This window comes from Dermacentor silvarum, chromosome 4 (genome assembly GCF_013339745.2).
Source record: "Dermacentor silvarum isolate Dsil-2018 chromosome 4, BIME_Dsil_1.4, whole genome shotgun sequence".
Lineage (NCBI taxonomy): Eukaryota > Metazoa > Arthropoda > Arachnida > Ixodida > Ixodidae > Dermacentor > Dermacentor silvarum.
Window position 1 is genome coordinate 14,933,354 of NC_051157.2, and position 16,151 is coordinate 14,949,504.

General features: G+C 46.6%; 1 protein-coding gene across 1 annotated transcript in view; it reads right to left on the bottom strand.

Annotated features, from left to right (window-relative positions):
- Positions 1 to 16,151, bottom strand: part of LOC119448221 (beta-galactosidase-1-like protein) — an 87,711-nt gene that overhangs the window by 71,422 nt on the left and 138 nt on the right. Inside the window, exons 2-7 of the mRNA XM_049665141.1 lie at positions 13,022 to 13,165; positions 8,271 to 8,443; positions 4,124 to 4,316; positions 2,855 to 2,918; positions 2,507 to 2,601; positions 1,184 to 1,364 (exon numbers count right to left, since the gene is read on the bottom strand). Coding sequence (XP_049521098.1) covers positions 1,184 to 1,364; positions 2,507 to 2,601; positions 2,855 to 2,918; positions 4,124 to 4,316; positions 8,271 to 8,443; positions 13,022 to 13,165 — 850 coding nt within the window. The remainder of the gene's footprint in view (positions 1 to 1,183; positions 1,365 to 2,506; positions 2,602 to 2,854; positions 2,919 to 4,123; positions 4,317 to 8,270; positions 8,444 to 13,021; positions 13,166 to 16,151) is intronic.

A 16,151-nucleotide genomic window follows, 5' to 3' on the forward strand; every position in this document is an offset into this window, starting at 1 on the left:
ACTTCACAGATAACATGCGCAAGTGTCCATAGCGGACATTCACCACTATTTGTGACTCTGTATTCTCGAACAGCCCTATGTCGCATCTATGCCACAGGGCAAGCTGTACGAGTAAAAAAGAGAAAACAAAAGTGGGAAGGTGATTCAAAGTTGAAGTGGATCAAAGACAATGCCTTCCTGAACGAGTTGGGGGTGATAATGGGTCTGAGTCACTGTGCACGGCATTCTATCGTGTCACCCCTCACTCGAGGGGAGTAGGAGGAGCGTCACACTGCCTAAATTTCTCGACTGCGTTATCTTAGAGACCGGCCCACACTTTTGAGACTGCACCATCTCCGGGATCTGCCCACGAACGAGGCTAGAGACAGACATACGCGATACGGAGAAGAAGGGGCAACTCGCCAAGAAAGAAATTGTTTAGAAGATGTAGCACTCAAACGCACTATCCTGCAGCTATAGACGCTAAAAGAAAGGATGGCGTTCAGATAAAAATGCACATTTAAGAGCCACATTAAAAGAATCGACTGTGCGACTTCGCGTATTCTTCTTTTTCTTTCACAATACTATAGGAATGCACGTCACATCAGACTTCCTTCGATCTTTTATCTACAAAATTTGTTTTGAGGCGTGAACTGTCCCTGGCGCTTCCTGCTGCCAAGGTGGTGAGAAATTCGTCATGGTCTTTATTTTTTTTCACCTTCTCCGTAACTCTGTACTGATAGGGATAACTATTATTCCAAACCACTTGAACTCGGTAACAACATGAGCACGATAGCAGCACATTTAGAACGGCAGTACGCGCTTACAAATGAGAAAGGTTCGCTAAATCCAAGAAGGTGTTACTGAACGCGCAGGTTTTCACAAAGCCTTCGGCTCTGTCAAGCACGAACTAACCTACAAGAGAATGCAGGTTTGTAGCCTTTACAGTCCACCTCATCAAGAACCCTCTAAAGACAGGCTGTTTTCACATTTGATTTACCCAGGATCCCTGTGCCGTCCCAACATCCCCTGGAGGATTCGCAACCCTAGACACAACTGCTCGGGTAAATATCAGACATGCACAACTAAGTCACACATTTCGCTACTGACTTTCATGCTGCTTTGCTGATAATCCGCTGATAGTAATTTCTTTCGCACACTCGTTTTCCTAGCGTTTTAAGTGTTGTGTTGTTGCCACACGTACTAGCTCCGAAAGCGACTGCCGGGTAGACTCCTTCTACCCTTCCGCAAGACATGGTGCCCACGCCGACGCGGTCCGTGGTGAAAAGCACAGTGTCGCCTCCGAGCTCTTGGCGCATCAAGTCCCGCAGGTGACGAAGGTAGGTGCGGTTACACTCCCTGGACAAGCCGTACTTGTTCTCAACCTGCGGCGATGCCCGTATTACCAGTCTTTGCCATAGGGATATGACATGTGACGCAGGCGTCACTGTCGACTATGGCAATACGACAAAGGACGTTAAACTAACACAGAAAAAAACATATGCTAAGTCAATCAAGATCGTTAGATTAATACATTCGAATCTCTTACCTATCGGCATATTTAGGAGCAAGAGATCGCTTATTAGCAGAGAAAGCACAGACCAGATTGCCTGAGTTTGTCAATTTCGACATCATAATGTGAGCTCTGATTGGCCCAAAAGACTGCTGCGGCCTCTCCGATTAGCTCAAAATTCCGCCATTGCAAAAATCGACAATTTAGCGGAATCTGAAAATGTCCAGAAGGGCACCCCCTGTTGGCTTTCGCTGCACTACGTGCATGGAGTTGTTGAGACAGAGTAAATGTTCTGGCAATCTGCCGGAATAATGTGTCAGCATCAACACAATCATCAAGAGCGTGTTATCTTTTCTTTTTGAAGTGAGGATTAGCACAGCCCAAATGTTTCTGTAGGGGACTTTCATTTATCATAGCAGGACGAATTTTTCTTCAACTGCGAGGCTTTCTTTCGAGGAACCCGGTTGGGTTTCCATTGTAGCAAATTGCTACATTTGGGTGGATGTCTCAGTTTCCCTTTAATTACTTATCTCCACCTAGCGGATTTCCGCTGAACTATTACGTCATACACTTGCCTTTTTCGAGTTGTCGACAAATTCGACTTCGCCCTGCCATCTGCTAGCCGCCTGGTTAGCTCAGATGGTAGAGCGGCTGCCCCGGAAAGGCGGTGGTCCCGGGTTCGAGTCCCGGACCAGGACGAATTTTTCTTCAACTGCGAGACTTTCTTTCGAGGAACCCGGTTGGGTTTCCATTGTAGCAAATTGCTACATTTGGGTGGATGTCTCAGTTTCCCTTTAATTACTTATCTCCACCTAGCGGATTTCCGCTGAACTATTACATCAGAATTCCCAAGATGACGCCACCAGCATGGGGATGACAACAGACCGCACTTTTATCGTTCCTTTCATAAATAAATAGGCGGTAAATTTTGAGCAAGCATCACTTTTGTCATGAGCGTTCGTTACTGCTCGCAACAACGAAAACCGCAGGCATTTGGCGTATAGGTATGCTCACCTGAACCATAATTATCGGGCCGCCGTTTCTTACGAAGAGATGCTTTATCCGCTTGAAAAGTTCGGTGAGGTAGCGGTCCGCAAATTTGATGTATCCTGTAAGAAATTTTTGCCTCGTGATGAACTACAGAAAGTCACATATACTGTGTGTCCTGACGAAATGCGCTCGTCGCTTCTGAAAAATTTGAAAGAAAAAGAAAGCTTGCTCAGGTTAGCGCACAGAGCAGGCTGCCCATACGCTGGCGCTCTGACATAAATTGCTATGGCTACACATTAATATCAGCCCTGTGCACGACGCCTTAAGTTGCCATGCCATTGAAGAAAGGAAACATACGCCACAAGGACTCACTTGTATCCATCGTTCGCAGGCGAATGCTGGGATCTGTTCGTAAAAGCCAGTAAGGAAGGCCACCCTGCAAAAGTTTCGTCGCACTGTAGAAATAACACCAACACTATTGCGTGTACCGATTCGCTCCAATGTGTTATGTTTTTTTTTTTCCTTCTGTCTTGTCGCTTTGAATTTATTTCTACTCTTTGTAATTGAAGAAACATTTCCTTTTGGTTGGGGCTCAAAACTGGAATAATTGGCATTACTGTTCCCACCATTTTTTTTTTACATTATTGATATAAAGGCTCACAAAACTCCCGAAAGCGTGTGAAACACCTCAGTAATGAGGTTAAACATTTAGTTTCTGCTGACTAATTTTTGAACTGAGAAAAGAAAGAGCTGTTAGAGTCGTTGTCTTCTTGGTACTTTAATCCACATACATCAATTTTGTATTAACGAAATCAATTAAGGCTGGTAGTAAAAACAACCTTAAACGGTGTGACGCAAGCTGTAATGGGCGTGCATTATTAATTTTAAGCGTTGTCTGAAAGAAAGGTCAAAACCTATAGGACGAAAAAAAAAAAAAAAACAGCGTTAGGCTTAGTTCTAAGGCTGATCAATGATCACTAAAAGAGTTGCTCTGATTTCAAGTCCCGTTGGTGGCGATGCCTGTATGGACCAGTTTTGCGTTGCTCGACTGGTGATAAATTTTTGAGTACTTGGGCGTTGTCAAGACGTAAAATTCGTCATTGCTTAGTGCTATGACGTTAAGTAAACTGAATCATGATACCCCAAACATTTCTGGATGCTTTAGCTTCTATCTTTAGCAGAGAAGTTAGAGAAGTTAGAGGGCTTCCGTAGAGAATTTATGCAGAATCATTGGAATCCATCAATAAAATTCTCGCACTTAAAAGGAATCATTAGTTATAGTCCAGGGATCGAACCCAGGACGATCGCTTGGCCGAATTAGTGGCTTTACCAACAAAGCAGCCAGCAGAGTCGATGGCAAATTGAATGTGACTACAGAAGCGCTGGACCATTTCACTAAACTCATTTGGCGAAAGACTTCGATATGATCAGTATTGACAGTGTTTTCGAATAGTCCTGTATATTGGTATTGTCGCAACGCGATAAAACCAGAGGCAGGACCACATGTGCGAGAAAGGCCATCGCTAAATTTGGCGAGCAGACGCGCCAACTTCGTCTTCACCTACACTTCTATATGTCTCCTTGGACGAGAGAAAACTTAGCCAGCTTTGGGAGAAACGATCTGACGTTGCGTGTGCGCACCATATCTCGTTCGGCGCCGATGTAAGGGCCCGGTCGCAGGATGACCATAAAGCTCAAGTTGTGGGCCATCTCCAGGAAGGCCACGAGGTCTCGCTGCCCGTGGAAGTCGAAGTGGCCTTCTTCCGGCTCGTGGCTACTCCACTCGACGAAGCTGCGTGTTTTCAGCGCCAAAGTATAGCTGTGTACGGATACCCTTTAGAATAATTAAAAAACACAGCCAGGGCACATTCCAACGCAGCTCATTCGCTCCTAGTCCTGAAATTCATGTGCGTTTCACTTTGCGGCCGTCGAATTATTAAATGCGAAGCATTTCTTGGCGAACATTTGCCACTTTAACAGTATCTATCCATCTAGCCGCCTACGTCTTAGTGCTCTCATGGTCGTTTCGTTAACTTGGCATGTACAAAAATTGGCATAGTATGACAAGAGTGTATGAAGAACATAAATTATAGGTCATAACATGCCTGTCCTGTAGGTCATAAAACAGCCGCCTACGTCTTGGCGCTCTCATGATCGTTTCGTTAACTTGGAATGCACCAAAATTGGCATAGTGTGACAAGACTGTATGAAGAAAGGTACCAAAATTGGCATAGTATGACAAGAGTGTATGGCGAACATAAATGATAGGTCATGACATGAATGTCATGACATGCGTGTCAAGTAGGTCATGAAACAGTCACCTAAAAGGACAATGACCCAGAGAAAAAAGATTAACACTCAAAAACCACTGAAATGGGTTCGGACGTGGGTACAAGTGAAGGAAACACTAAAGGATGATGTTGGAAGTCATTGTCATGAGCATGACTCAGCAAAAATGACAATGACTCAGCGAAAAAAGATTACCACTCAAAAACTTCTGGAATGTATACGGACGTGGACACTAAGTGAAGAAAACACTAAAGGATGATGGTAGAAGTCATGGTCGTGAGCTTGACGCAGCAAAATGACTATCACTCAGCGAAAAAATATTAACACTCCAAAACCACTGGAATGGGTTCGGACGGGGGTACTAAGTGAAGGAAACACTAAAGGATGGTGGTAGAAGTCATAGTCATGAGCTTGACTCAGCAAAAATGACAATTACTCAACAAAAAAAAAGATTACCACTCGAAAGCCACTTCAGTGGGTTCGGACGTGGGTATTAAGTGAAGGAAACAATAAAGGATGGTGGCAGAAGTCATAGTCGTGACCATGACTCAGCAAAACTGACAATGACTCAGCGAAAACAGAATAACCCTCATAAACCAATGGAATGGGTTCGGATGTGGTACTAAGTGAAGGAAAAGGCTAAAGGTTGATGGTCGAAGGTAGTCATGCTTTGCAGGTAGTCATGATCATGACAAAGGCTTTCGCCTTAAGGTCTCTTAGGCGTAGTTAAAGGGACTCCTGAGGACTCATGACATGAATCTCATGACTTGCGTGTCATGAAGGTCACAAAACAGCCGCCTACGTCTTGGTGCTCTCATGGTTGTTTCGTTAAATTGGTAGGCTCTCCGCACACTGCTTCACATAACATCGATTCCAACAGGGCGTGGGATCTGCCAGCTTTTTTTTAAACAATGATTATACAAGGAAGAGGCCTTCGTCCTGATAGGCTGATGATGATGGTACAAGAGCGGGCAACTTCACCTTCCTGGTGAATGATGAGCCCATAAGTGTTTGGGCGCAGTAACAGACAAGTGTGGTGCCTAGAATCACGCTGGGACCAATGCATCCGCAAAGTACTTAACCGATGCACGCCGCGAAGACAGCTGGAAATCCAAGAACCGCGTGCGCCCTCCTTGGAAGAGCCAGCAGATATGACGACGTCACACGCGTACCGCTTCCGCATTACACGCATGACCACGTGCGGCATCGTACTACGCATGGTGATGATGATGATGCTCTACTAAAAATTAAAATTAAATTCTGGGGTTTTGCATGTCAAAACCACAATCTGATTATCAGACACGCCGTAGTGGGGGACTCCGAAATGATTTGGACCACCTGGGGTTCTTTAACGTGCACCTAAATCTAAGTACACGGGTGTTTTCGCATTTCGCCCCCCATCAAAATGCGGCCGCCGTGGCCGGGATTCGATCCCGCGACCTCGTGCTGGCATCCCCTTTGAAACGGGGCGGTACTATATAGTTACCTAGCCTGCTTGATTTATTCAGGTATTCTATACATGTTTTTCATTCTATCATTTTTGTATACATCTCCTTAATCATTTTTTTTTTTTCGATGGAGGCATTTCGATGGAGGCGAAACGCTAGAGACCACGTACCGGACGATGTCGGTGCAAGTTGGAGAACCCACAGGCGTCGGAATTTCCTGAGCCCTTCAGTGCGGTGCACCTCATAATCATATGGTGGTTATCGCACGTAAAACCCCGCAGTAACACATGTTGTTTCCAGTTTGAACGCGGTATAAATCATGTTCAAACTTCGTGTAAAAATTTTCTGTTCATAGGTTTGGGAAGGGGCGTTACAGAAAATGCTTGTTTTATGCTGCTCGGAACGAAATGCGAGAAACGCAGCGGCATATATTATCGCCGCATGTTTGCGATTACGCCTTCATTACGCGTTCCGCACCCGCCAGCGCATTATGTCCAACCTACGCATGTGTTGATGGGTTCCTCCACTACTTGCAGCGTCACGCGTGAAAAGTAGTAAAGACGCACCATTCGAGACAGCCGTGTTAGTTGCTCGATGTGCACCACACGATCTGCCTCAAAACCCTCGGTGCGTTTTTCACAGTGGCAGTGTGACGTGCGAAACACCGTTCTGTTTAGCGCGCGCCAACGCCTCATGTACAGTCTGTTTCACACTTAGGGGAAATCTCGGAGCGCATTGCATCGCGATGCGGCGAGCACTGGAGTCGGGCGCCGGAAGCAGCTCACGCAGGCGCAGATGCTCAAGGCGCATTATCTTGCGTCGAGCTGTCGACGCGGTTGGTGGCCAGCCGCGTCGAGCAGTCGACGCGGTTCAAGATAACGCGCCTTGAGCGTCTGCGCCTGTGCGAGCTGCTTCCGGCACCCGACTCCAGCGCTCGCCGCATCGCGATGCAATGCGCTCCGAGATTTCCCCTAAGTGTGAAACAGACTGTACAACGTTTTGTCGGGCCCCAAAGTATCTGCGCAGCCGTACGTTTGCAATAAAACGAATGAGAAAATATTACCCACACCAGGAAGCACGATAAACGAAGTGTAGGGAACCAAATGATCACAGCACACAAATACACTCGCAGCCGCCTAAAATTTCCTATTCAACAAGCACTTTATCTAGTCCATATCGCTACTTAATATCATGTTATCAATGAACGTACCACACTTACTGCCTGCTGGCTGTTACCCATGTTGCTTTGGCACGCCTCTTCTGTCAGCAAAGTTTGAAGCAAAGTCACAAAAAAGCGCTGTTCCTGCAAAATTGCTGCACTTGTCCGCCCGCACGTCTGCGAGCTGCATACGAGGCGAGCAGACGACACGCCAGCGGCGCTCCGGCTTCCAACAGTGCCTAGCGCCCTGCCACAGAGGGCGCGCGTGAATTTCTGGAAAGGTCTATTGAGGCGGATTTTTAAAATGTTTTACGATAAAAGGCATACACTGCGAAATGAGATGCTTTATTATTGTTCTTTGCGTACCGCAATGGCCAAAATTCTGACGAATAAATCAGTCAGGACCATAAAACCCGGTCAGAGCAACATTGGTGTTTCAGTAATATAGCATCTATCTAGTATCTGGAAGAATCCATATGGAGAACCCCATGAGCACCAACGCCCACGGCGGAAATTCGCTAGGAGCGTCCACCTAATTGCTATCGCAATAAAATTTGGCCCAACACGTGAACTGAGCTCGGCGGACTCGGCCCACTGTGTTTGGTTCCCTGTAGATTTTAAACTAGGCGCACTAGTTCGGGTGCCATGCCAACCTCTTTGTGCCCGTTTTCGCCCGATATGCTTGTGAAGCTTTGGCCGCTTATTGCAACGTATACATATATTTGCTGTCCTCGTTGCAATGTGTGTGTGCAGCAGCCGCAGGTTGGTGACGCACCCAATGTCTTTTTGGGAGACAGTGTGCTGAGCGCGGCCAGTGCGACGGTGTGACACTAAAGCTTATCTGTGTGCCCAACTAAAGCTCGAACCATGGCTTTCATAGCAAACGACGTACGTGTCGATGGTGTTAAGGCCAGCGGCACGCGCGTAGATCAGGCGCTCCATCCACAGCTCGCGCGGCGTGCGGAAGTAGTGGACGGAGCCCGACAGGATCCGCACGGGCTCGCCGTCCAGCGTGAACGAGTCGCTCTCGAAGTCGATGGCGAACTGTGATGGCTGTCCCCGAGGCTGCATACATGAGATACATCGGGTTTGTGACGGACCGACGTAAATTTATAGATATGATCGAGTAAATGTGGTGCGGAAGCAACGCAAGCGCTCAAGATTTAACTCGAGATGTACCATGTCACTAAGTAGAAATATACAAACAAAAGCCACAGTAAAGCAGTAGTAATAGAAACGATAATTGATAAACGGCAGTATAAAACACCTACTTAAATAACCACTAGATACAATGTTAAAAATCAGATCTCATTCGGATTATCACTGCGTAGCCTTAACATATCACTAGCCGATTACAGTCGACAGTGCATAAAGCGAATTATTCTTTATATCGAACACGCGATACTTGCTGACTGATACTTGCTGACTGCAGGACGAAGGCCTGCAGTGGACATAAATATAGGCTGATGATGATGATGATGATGACTCATGTAAAATAACCCCATTCTAACGAACTGGAGACTAGATATATCGAACTCGGTGCGCCTGTTCAAAGCATCATCAAGTCCTTTAATGTAAGCTAACGAAGCAATTAACAGTGCGTCCCTCCTCCCCGCCTCTCGTTTGCGCGAAAGCTCATGCGCGGCGATCCCCCGACCCTCTTCGCAAATCGGTTGCCCGAGAGCATGCGTCCTTACCGTTGTTGCGTGTCCTCGCCCTCCCTCCCCCAAGTCCGACCAGCGTGGTACCACCGACCTGCCACCAAAAAGGTCGAAAAAGCCAAAGAAAGCTATTCGCTTCTAAACGCTTTCGTCCACTGGACGCCGGCTCTTCGCGCTGCCAGCACGCACTGGAGCGATCGAGGGGCGCAGTCTCGGACCACCACCTACCACGATCAAATCCCTAACTGGGCTCACTATGAAGAAAAGCAGAGGAAGCTCCAAATAAGAATTGCCCAGAAAAGCGAAGGGATCTCCAAGGAAGGGGTCCATTGTCAAGGACAGTGGAGGACCTACAAGGAAGGGTTGTCCAGGAAAGCGGGGAAATCTCCGAGGAAAATATCGTTTCCCCTTCGTAGTTTAGCTTTGTTGTCCGAGCCATCTCAACGAAAGGTGGTGGGTGCCCCATGGCGGTGCCATGTGCCTGAGTATTCACCGCAAACTTTTGGTCCTCATGTCGGTTTGTGACGTCAATGCCATCCTCTTTCGTTGCTTACCTTAGTTGCTCGGATCAGCTCAGGGAGAGGCAGGGGACAAAGGTGATGATGTTTTCTCGTAGAGAAGGGCAATTAGCTCGACAAAGGAAAGCGCGCTGGAACGCTGCCCCGACTTGCAACGCTGAATTCCAGGCCGATCATAACAACGCACGTTCAGCGGTTGCGGATGGGCAGCACCGGTGCTGTACCGACACTGGGTGACGTGAACCAGAGGAGGTCTACACAATCTTGCGCATCATCGAGAAAACCATTTTTAGCGACGCTGAGAGAATGTTCTAGACACATGCGGAACTTACTACCTATTACGCGTAGTTTTGTTTCTTTCTTCTTGTTTCTTTTCTTCGCTGGAGATAATCTGTACACAACGATCACATCACAACAATTTGTTAGGTCCTTATAAGCGAATGTGTAGTGTGCACCTTAATGCAATGCGCAAGTGTTAATGCGAACTGGCGACCTCCACCTTTCATTCGATCTCCGGTTGCCGTGTACTCGTAGACCACACGCACTGGGAAACACTTTTAATGTTCCTATTATTGGCTTTCCGTTGAGCCAGCTAGCCATCCCGATACGAGGAACCCATCGCAACATTTAAGCAGAGCAGCCTAAATAAGGTGGTCATTTAGATGGATGAACAGAATTCGGGACTTGGTTAATCTCGAAATTTTAGACAATTTTAGACGCAATTTAAGGCCCCGTTTTGCACCAGATCCATTAAGTCGTGAACGGTAACTATATAGCAGCGACACCTAGACGGGGATTTATAAACTACACTTACGTACTGCATACACTCGAGTAAAGGCCGCACTCGGGTTTGAGCCGCACCTTCAACTTAGCAGCCCAACATTCGAGAACAAAGCAGTTCAAAAATTTCAAAAAAAAAAAGAAAGCCTTGTCTGCTTTTGCATACTGAGCGCTATTACGTTTGGCGCATTAGCCGAGGAGCGGAGGCCGGGGTCATCGTGGTATTGACGTCAAACGACATTCCAGCGAGTCAACCTCTTGGGCACTAAGATATTGACAAATTCGGCACTCCTACAACAGGGTGCGTCTCTGTTCCACTTCAGAGACTTGCCTGTGACGTCACTGTGAAGCCGTCTTTGGAGGCAGGTGTTATTAAAGGCTGTATGTTAATTCTCTATCAATATCGAGAAGCAATTTCAAGAATAAACCTAAGATAACGCCCGAACTTTGCTGCCGAGGTGAGATGAAGGGTAGTGGAAATCAGTAGCTAAAGTCCTTTAATATATAGTATTAAATAAGAATCTGGTAACACCATTCACTTCCTGTGAAAGGGGTAAATGGGTTAGTCACGGCTACCCGTTTGACCTGAAGCGGGCAGGCCGCCATTTCGCGCGATGACGCGATTTCGGTGAAACGGAAGTCTGCGAGAGATCTCCGGAAAAACAGCTTCTCTGGCGACAGTGCGGGCGTTGGCTCTGAGCTTTGAACTGGCGTGGTCATTTCTTTCCCTTTGTTATTGGCTTAATTGCACTGAGCTCTGGTTCTATAAGCATTTATACCACTCACTATCTCCCCCCCCCCCCTTTTTTTTTTTTCAGGTAGGAGGGAGTACAAACAAGGAGAAGCTGCCTTTTACTGCTCACCTGAGGCATGTATCCTATATACGGATGATCATGTTCTCCGAAAATTGTAAAAATCGCCTGTGGCAGAAAGCATAATTCTTTACCTTGAGCTGCATTATTCGAAGAGGCGGACATTACCAGCACGAGAAATCGAAACACATATTAACAGCGGAGCTGTTTCAGCCGACCGTTAGTCCGTGTGTCGTGTACAGAAAATGTGGGCCGATCCTGGCGGTAGTGCAAAAAGGGTCCAAATGCAATGGCACATACCCCTGTGAACTAGCGAAGCTGAACGTGGCTAAGTCTAGCTAAGCATGGTTGGGACTACTTAGGCTTAGTCAGTCATCGATAGCCAATTGATAGCCAATCAATAGCTAATCGATAATTGATCACTAATCAATAAATTCCGGGAAATGCTGGGGATGACTTGGTATGCTTAGCCTAGCCCAAATACGTGGCTTTGCGATAGCCAAATATAACTTTGCGATAGCCAATCAATAGCCAATCAATAGCTAATTGATAATCGATCAAAAATCAATAAATTTCGGAAAATGCTGGGGTGACTTAGTAGTGCTTACCCTAGCCCAAAAACCAGGACTAGCTATGTGCCCATCACCTCCACTGTCTCTTTAGCATTGCGCTTCCAGTGCAAGCTACGCTAATTTATTTAACTAAATAACAGAAAATCACTAATTAACCTCTTAATTAATTACATTACGGCACATATAGCAATTTACGAATTTAAGCCGGTGAGTTTGCAAGACGTATGAAATTCGACATTAATTTCCGGGATGACACCAGTTTCTAGACATTTAACAAAGTGCGGGACGAAATACACGGGCGTTCCAGTTACTTTTGTGCTTCAATGCGCAAAAGACCGTTTTGTTAAAAAAAGTAAGTGGAACAACAGTGCATTTTTAAGGGGAGTTCGAAAACTTTTGTTAATTACTTATATATGTGTTTCGGTTTCTCTTGAATGTAATGTCCACCTGCCTGAATAATCCAGCTCAAGGACTAGAATTATATGTTATCTGCAACATACAATTTTTAAATATTCCGTAAAACTTAAAAATGATTACCTCGTATGATACGGCATCCCTAATGTCCCGGAAGTCTACTTCTGGATCTCTCTACAATAGTTCAGGCGCTCCTGTGGGGTTCGGTGCAATGGGCAAAGTGCTATGGCACACTTTACAGAACGAGACGCATTTTTTAAAGAACGGATATAACGCATTCGTTCGACGAGTACAGAGCGAATTAGTCTTTTAAATACTACTAGGACGGCAAAATAACTGATCAATCGATTGAGCTCTTCATAAGCCAGCTCGCACGACTAATTCTTTCCTATTATCCGATGGTTTTAACCGGCCATATATAAGAACAGGACAACAACGACACTGTCTCAGCATTCTCACCTGGCAGAGACCAAAAGATAACACGCACTATCACACCGGTACAGAACGAGAGCATGAGGAAATGAGCTACAGTTCGGCTTCAACCTAAAAATGCAGCGGCGAATACACCGCCGTCCATCTCCAAGAGAATTTGTAGAAAAGCGACGGCCAACTACGTTCGCTCATTACCGCGACGTCACGGCGCAGGCGAATGTTTTCAATATCGGCGCCTCTCTATGGGGAACTATGTTTTGCGGAGCGGAAGGACACATTGAGCAGCAGGTCCAGTGCTGTTGAGTGGGCGGAGCTTGTGCGGAAGTTGTCACCAAGTACCACACCATGTGCATTGTATTCTACTTTGTCTGCGTTTCATTCGAGCATGACAGTACTATCTAGCCACTGTAAGAGTGTAAAACCGTGTACTTCATTTTAGTAAAAGTACGCTTACTCGTTCAAGGTTGGTGGTGAACTTTAGCCAAGACTGGAAAGACAGAATGGAGCACGTTACGGCAAAGGCCAGCCACTTGAGCATGGTGGCGATCCGTTGTGGCTTCTTCGGTGACTTCGCCACGGCGATCACCTGGCTCTCAGGCTGCAAACATGCAATTACCACTGGCACTTTGCGAAAAGACAACGCCATGCATGAACTCGGTTTTGTCACAGGATTCCGTAACCTGGCGTATGGAGATAAATGCTTTAAAGATTCAGCGTAGAAAACGCGCACACAAAAGAAACGAAAATTATAGAAAGCTACTAGAAATTTATTGAGAAGTACGGGCCTGTGGGTCCACGTGAATGGAAATGCCGCTGCATGCATGATTCAAACACGCGTGTCGTGTAAACGATGCCTGGTGAGCTGAGTTCACAGTTCAATATGGTTATCTAGTGTGAAAAAAAAAATGTCAACGCGCGGAAGTGTCTTCGTCGTGCTTATTGATTGTGCGCTGTCGTAAAAGCATTTAACTGGTTGTGGCATGCCTTTCTGAGGGCATTACACCGCCTCAGTAGATCGTGGCTGCATGCACCAAACGCGTAAAGCCGCGTATAACCTTCCATCTGTGACATTAACATAAGGTATCGTCGTTTGCTCACGACCTGATGTCGTGCGTACGTTTGCTTCAGTTAGGAAGGTGTTCGTACGTACAAATATGTGTCAATATTAAATTTACGCGTCAAATACTCGCTGGAACATTACTGCCGGTGGTTATTATGTAGCACACGCATTGGCTACACGTTAGAAGAAAATGAGGCTTATTTCACCGCTGGCCCGCAGCGTGCTAGGGTTGTGCTCAAACACACCTAAAAAGTAAAAAAAAATGGATTATGGGGTTTTACGTGCAAAAACAACGATCTGAATATGAGGCACGCCGTCGTGGGGGACTCAGGAAAATTTGGACCACCTGGGGTTCTGTAACGTGTATTTAAATCTAAGTACACGGGTGTTTTCGCATTTCGCCCCCATCGAAATGCGGCCGCCGTGGCCGGGATTTGATCCCGCGACCTCGTGCTTAGCAGCCCTACACCATAGCCTCAAACACAGCTGCGGTGTGGTACATTCGTGCGAAGTCGTGGTACATTCAAACACACCTGCGGTGTGAATGTACCACTACGTTCTCTATTTGGGTTGTAGGTACCGCGCAACGCATGAGTTCGTAAAATTGAAGGACACTTTGTAAATTCCAAAGTGTGTTCGGAGAAAGCCTGTGCCCATTCGACTGACTACCGCCGCATGCACATTCGCTCATTCTTCTTCTGGCGTTTGGTATAGCGGGAATCCACATTCTTGGGGTGCTTCTCCAATCCGCTTGCCGTGGAATCATCACCGGGCCGCTTGGGAGCCATCCGACTAACTCGACTGCTGCAACGAGACGTCTGACGAAGGAGCGTTGCCGCGCGCGCCACTGTGCCATCACGTGATTGCTGAGAGTGTGTAAGGGGGAGAGGCCACAGCTGTGGCGGCGCAACTGTTGCTATGCGCCACTGTGCCATCACGTGATTGCTGCGAGAGTGTGAGGGGGAGAGGCCACAGCTGGCACCGTTCCAGGGCACGGACGGACGGACGGTCGGACGCAGCGAGTAATAGGGAAACCAGCGAGACGCGTGCACAAGCAGTGGACAGGAAAATCGCTCGATCTATAACTAGAAAAGTTGTAAGTACATCACACTTCCAGTCCACTTCTTCCGTTGTGTGCGCGTCCGCATGTCTCACTAGTTTCCTGTACACTGAGATAGGGCGCAGTTTTATATACCTTCCGTTTTTGAAATAATGTAACTGTCCAAGAACGGGAGAATTGCCAAAAAGCGACAAGAGGTTGGAAAATAGCAGTAGTAGTAATAGTACCAACAACAAAATTAAGGCAGAAACCATCCTTGATGATTATTTGTCATGCGAAGCATTACTGAAAGGTATAGACAACGCAAATGTGAGCAAAGAGCGGCGACGTCCGCATGACGACGGTGGTGTGATCACGACTGCGCGACGACCAGGTGATGACGTCGGTGAATTGATGACGATGGTGGGACGACGACTGCATTATGACCATGAGATGAAGACGACAGCGTGACGACACCATGATGCCGATGCTGGATCGATACCGATGGCATGACGAATGATTACAATTTTAGGACGACGACGACGTGTCAATGATGGCATGATGGCAAAGAGAAGACGAAGGTGAAATCACGAAGACGGTGTGACTACAAAGGCATGAATGGGTTGAAGACAGTGCAATCGCTACGACAAAATGACGACGACCACGACGACATGACGGCGACTTTGTGACGACGACGCGATGTCGACAATGGCAAGACGACGACTGAATGATGACGACGGTATGGCCACGACGGTTCAAGGACGGCGTGATGAGCGACATGACAACGCAGTGACAGCAACAGAGTAAAAACGTCGAAAAGATGGCATCACAACGAAAGAATGATCACTGTGTCATGAAGGCAATGAAATCACATGACAACGACGACATGTTGCTGTTGGAGCTGACGTTCATCACCTGCCGCAGCGGGCCGCCTTGATTCGCACTATATCCAGTGTTTGTTTGCACCGTGGTATGCACTATATCCGGTACCGGCCAATCGGGCCACCTTAATTCGCACAATATACAATGTATGTTAGCACTATGCTCGGCGGATTTTAGAGTTGCACTATCTTCGGGAACGGCCCACATTTTTTGGATACAAAATTGGCGCCTCCTTGCCCGTGACCATGCTTTGACGTAGGCTCCGACTAGGCAAAGAAATGCTTCGCATTTAAACTATCAATGAAAGAAATTAATAATATGCATGGATATTAAGAATAGAGTAAGAGAAGGAAGGAAGGAATAGAGAATTTGAAAAAAAGAAAAGAAAGGAAGAAATAACAAATGGACCGAAGGAGACCAGGATTACCTGTATATGAATGAAAATAAACGCTGAATTTGCATAGGAATTTCAGATAAATAATAACGCTGCCTTATTAGCGGAACAATAATTTTGTGTTGCATAGGAAATTGTACATACCCCTGTGGCTGAAGCACTGAGCCAAGGCCCTTAGAGAACAGATAATTGGTAATGTTAAGAAAAGT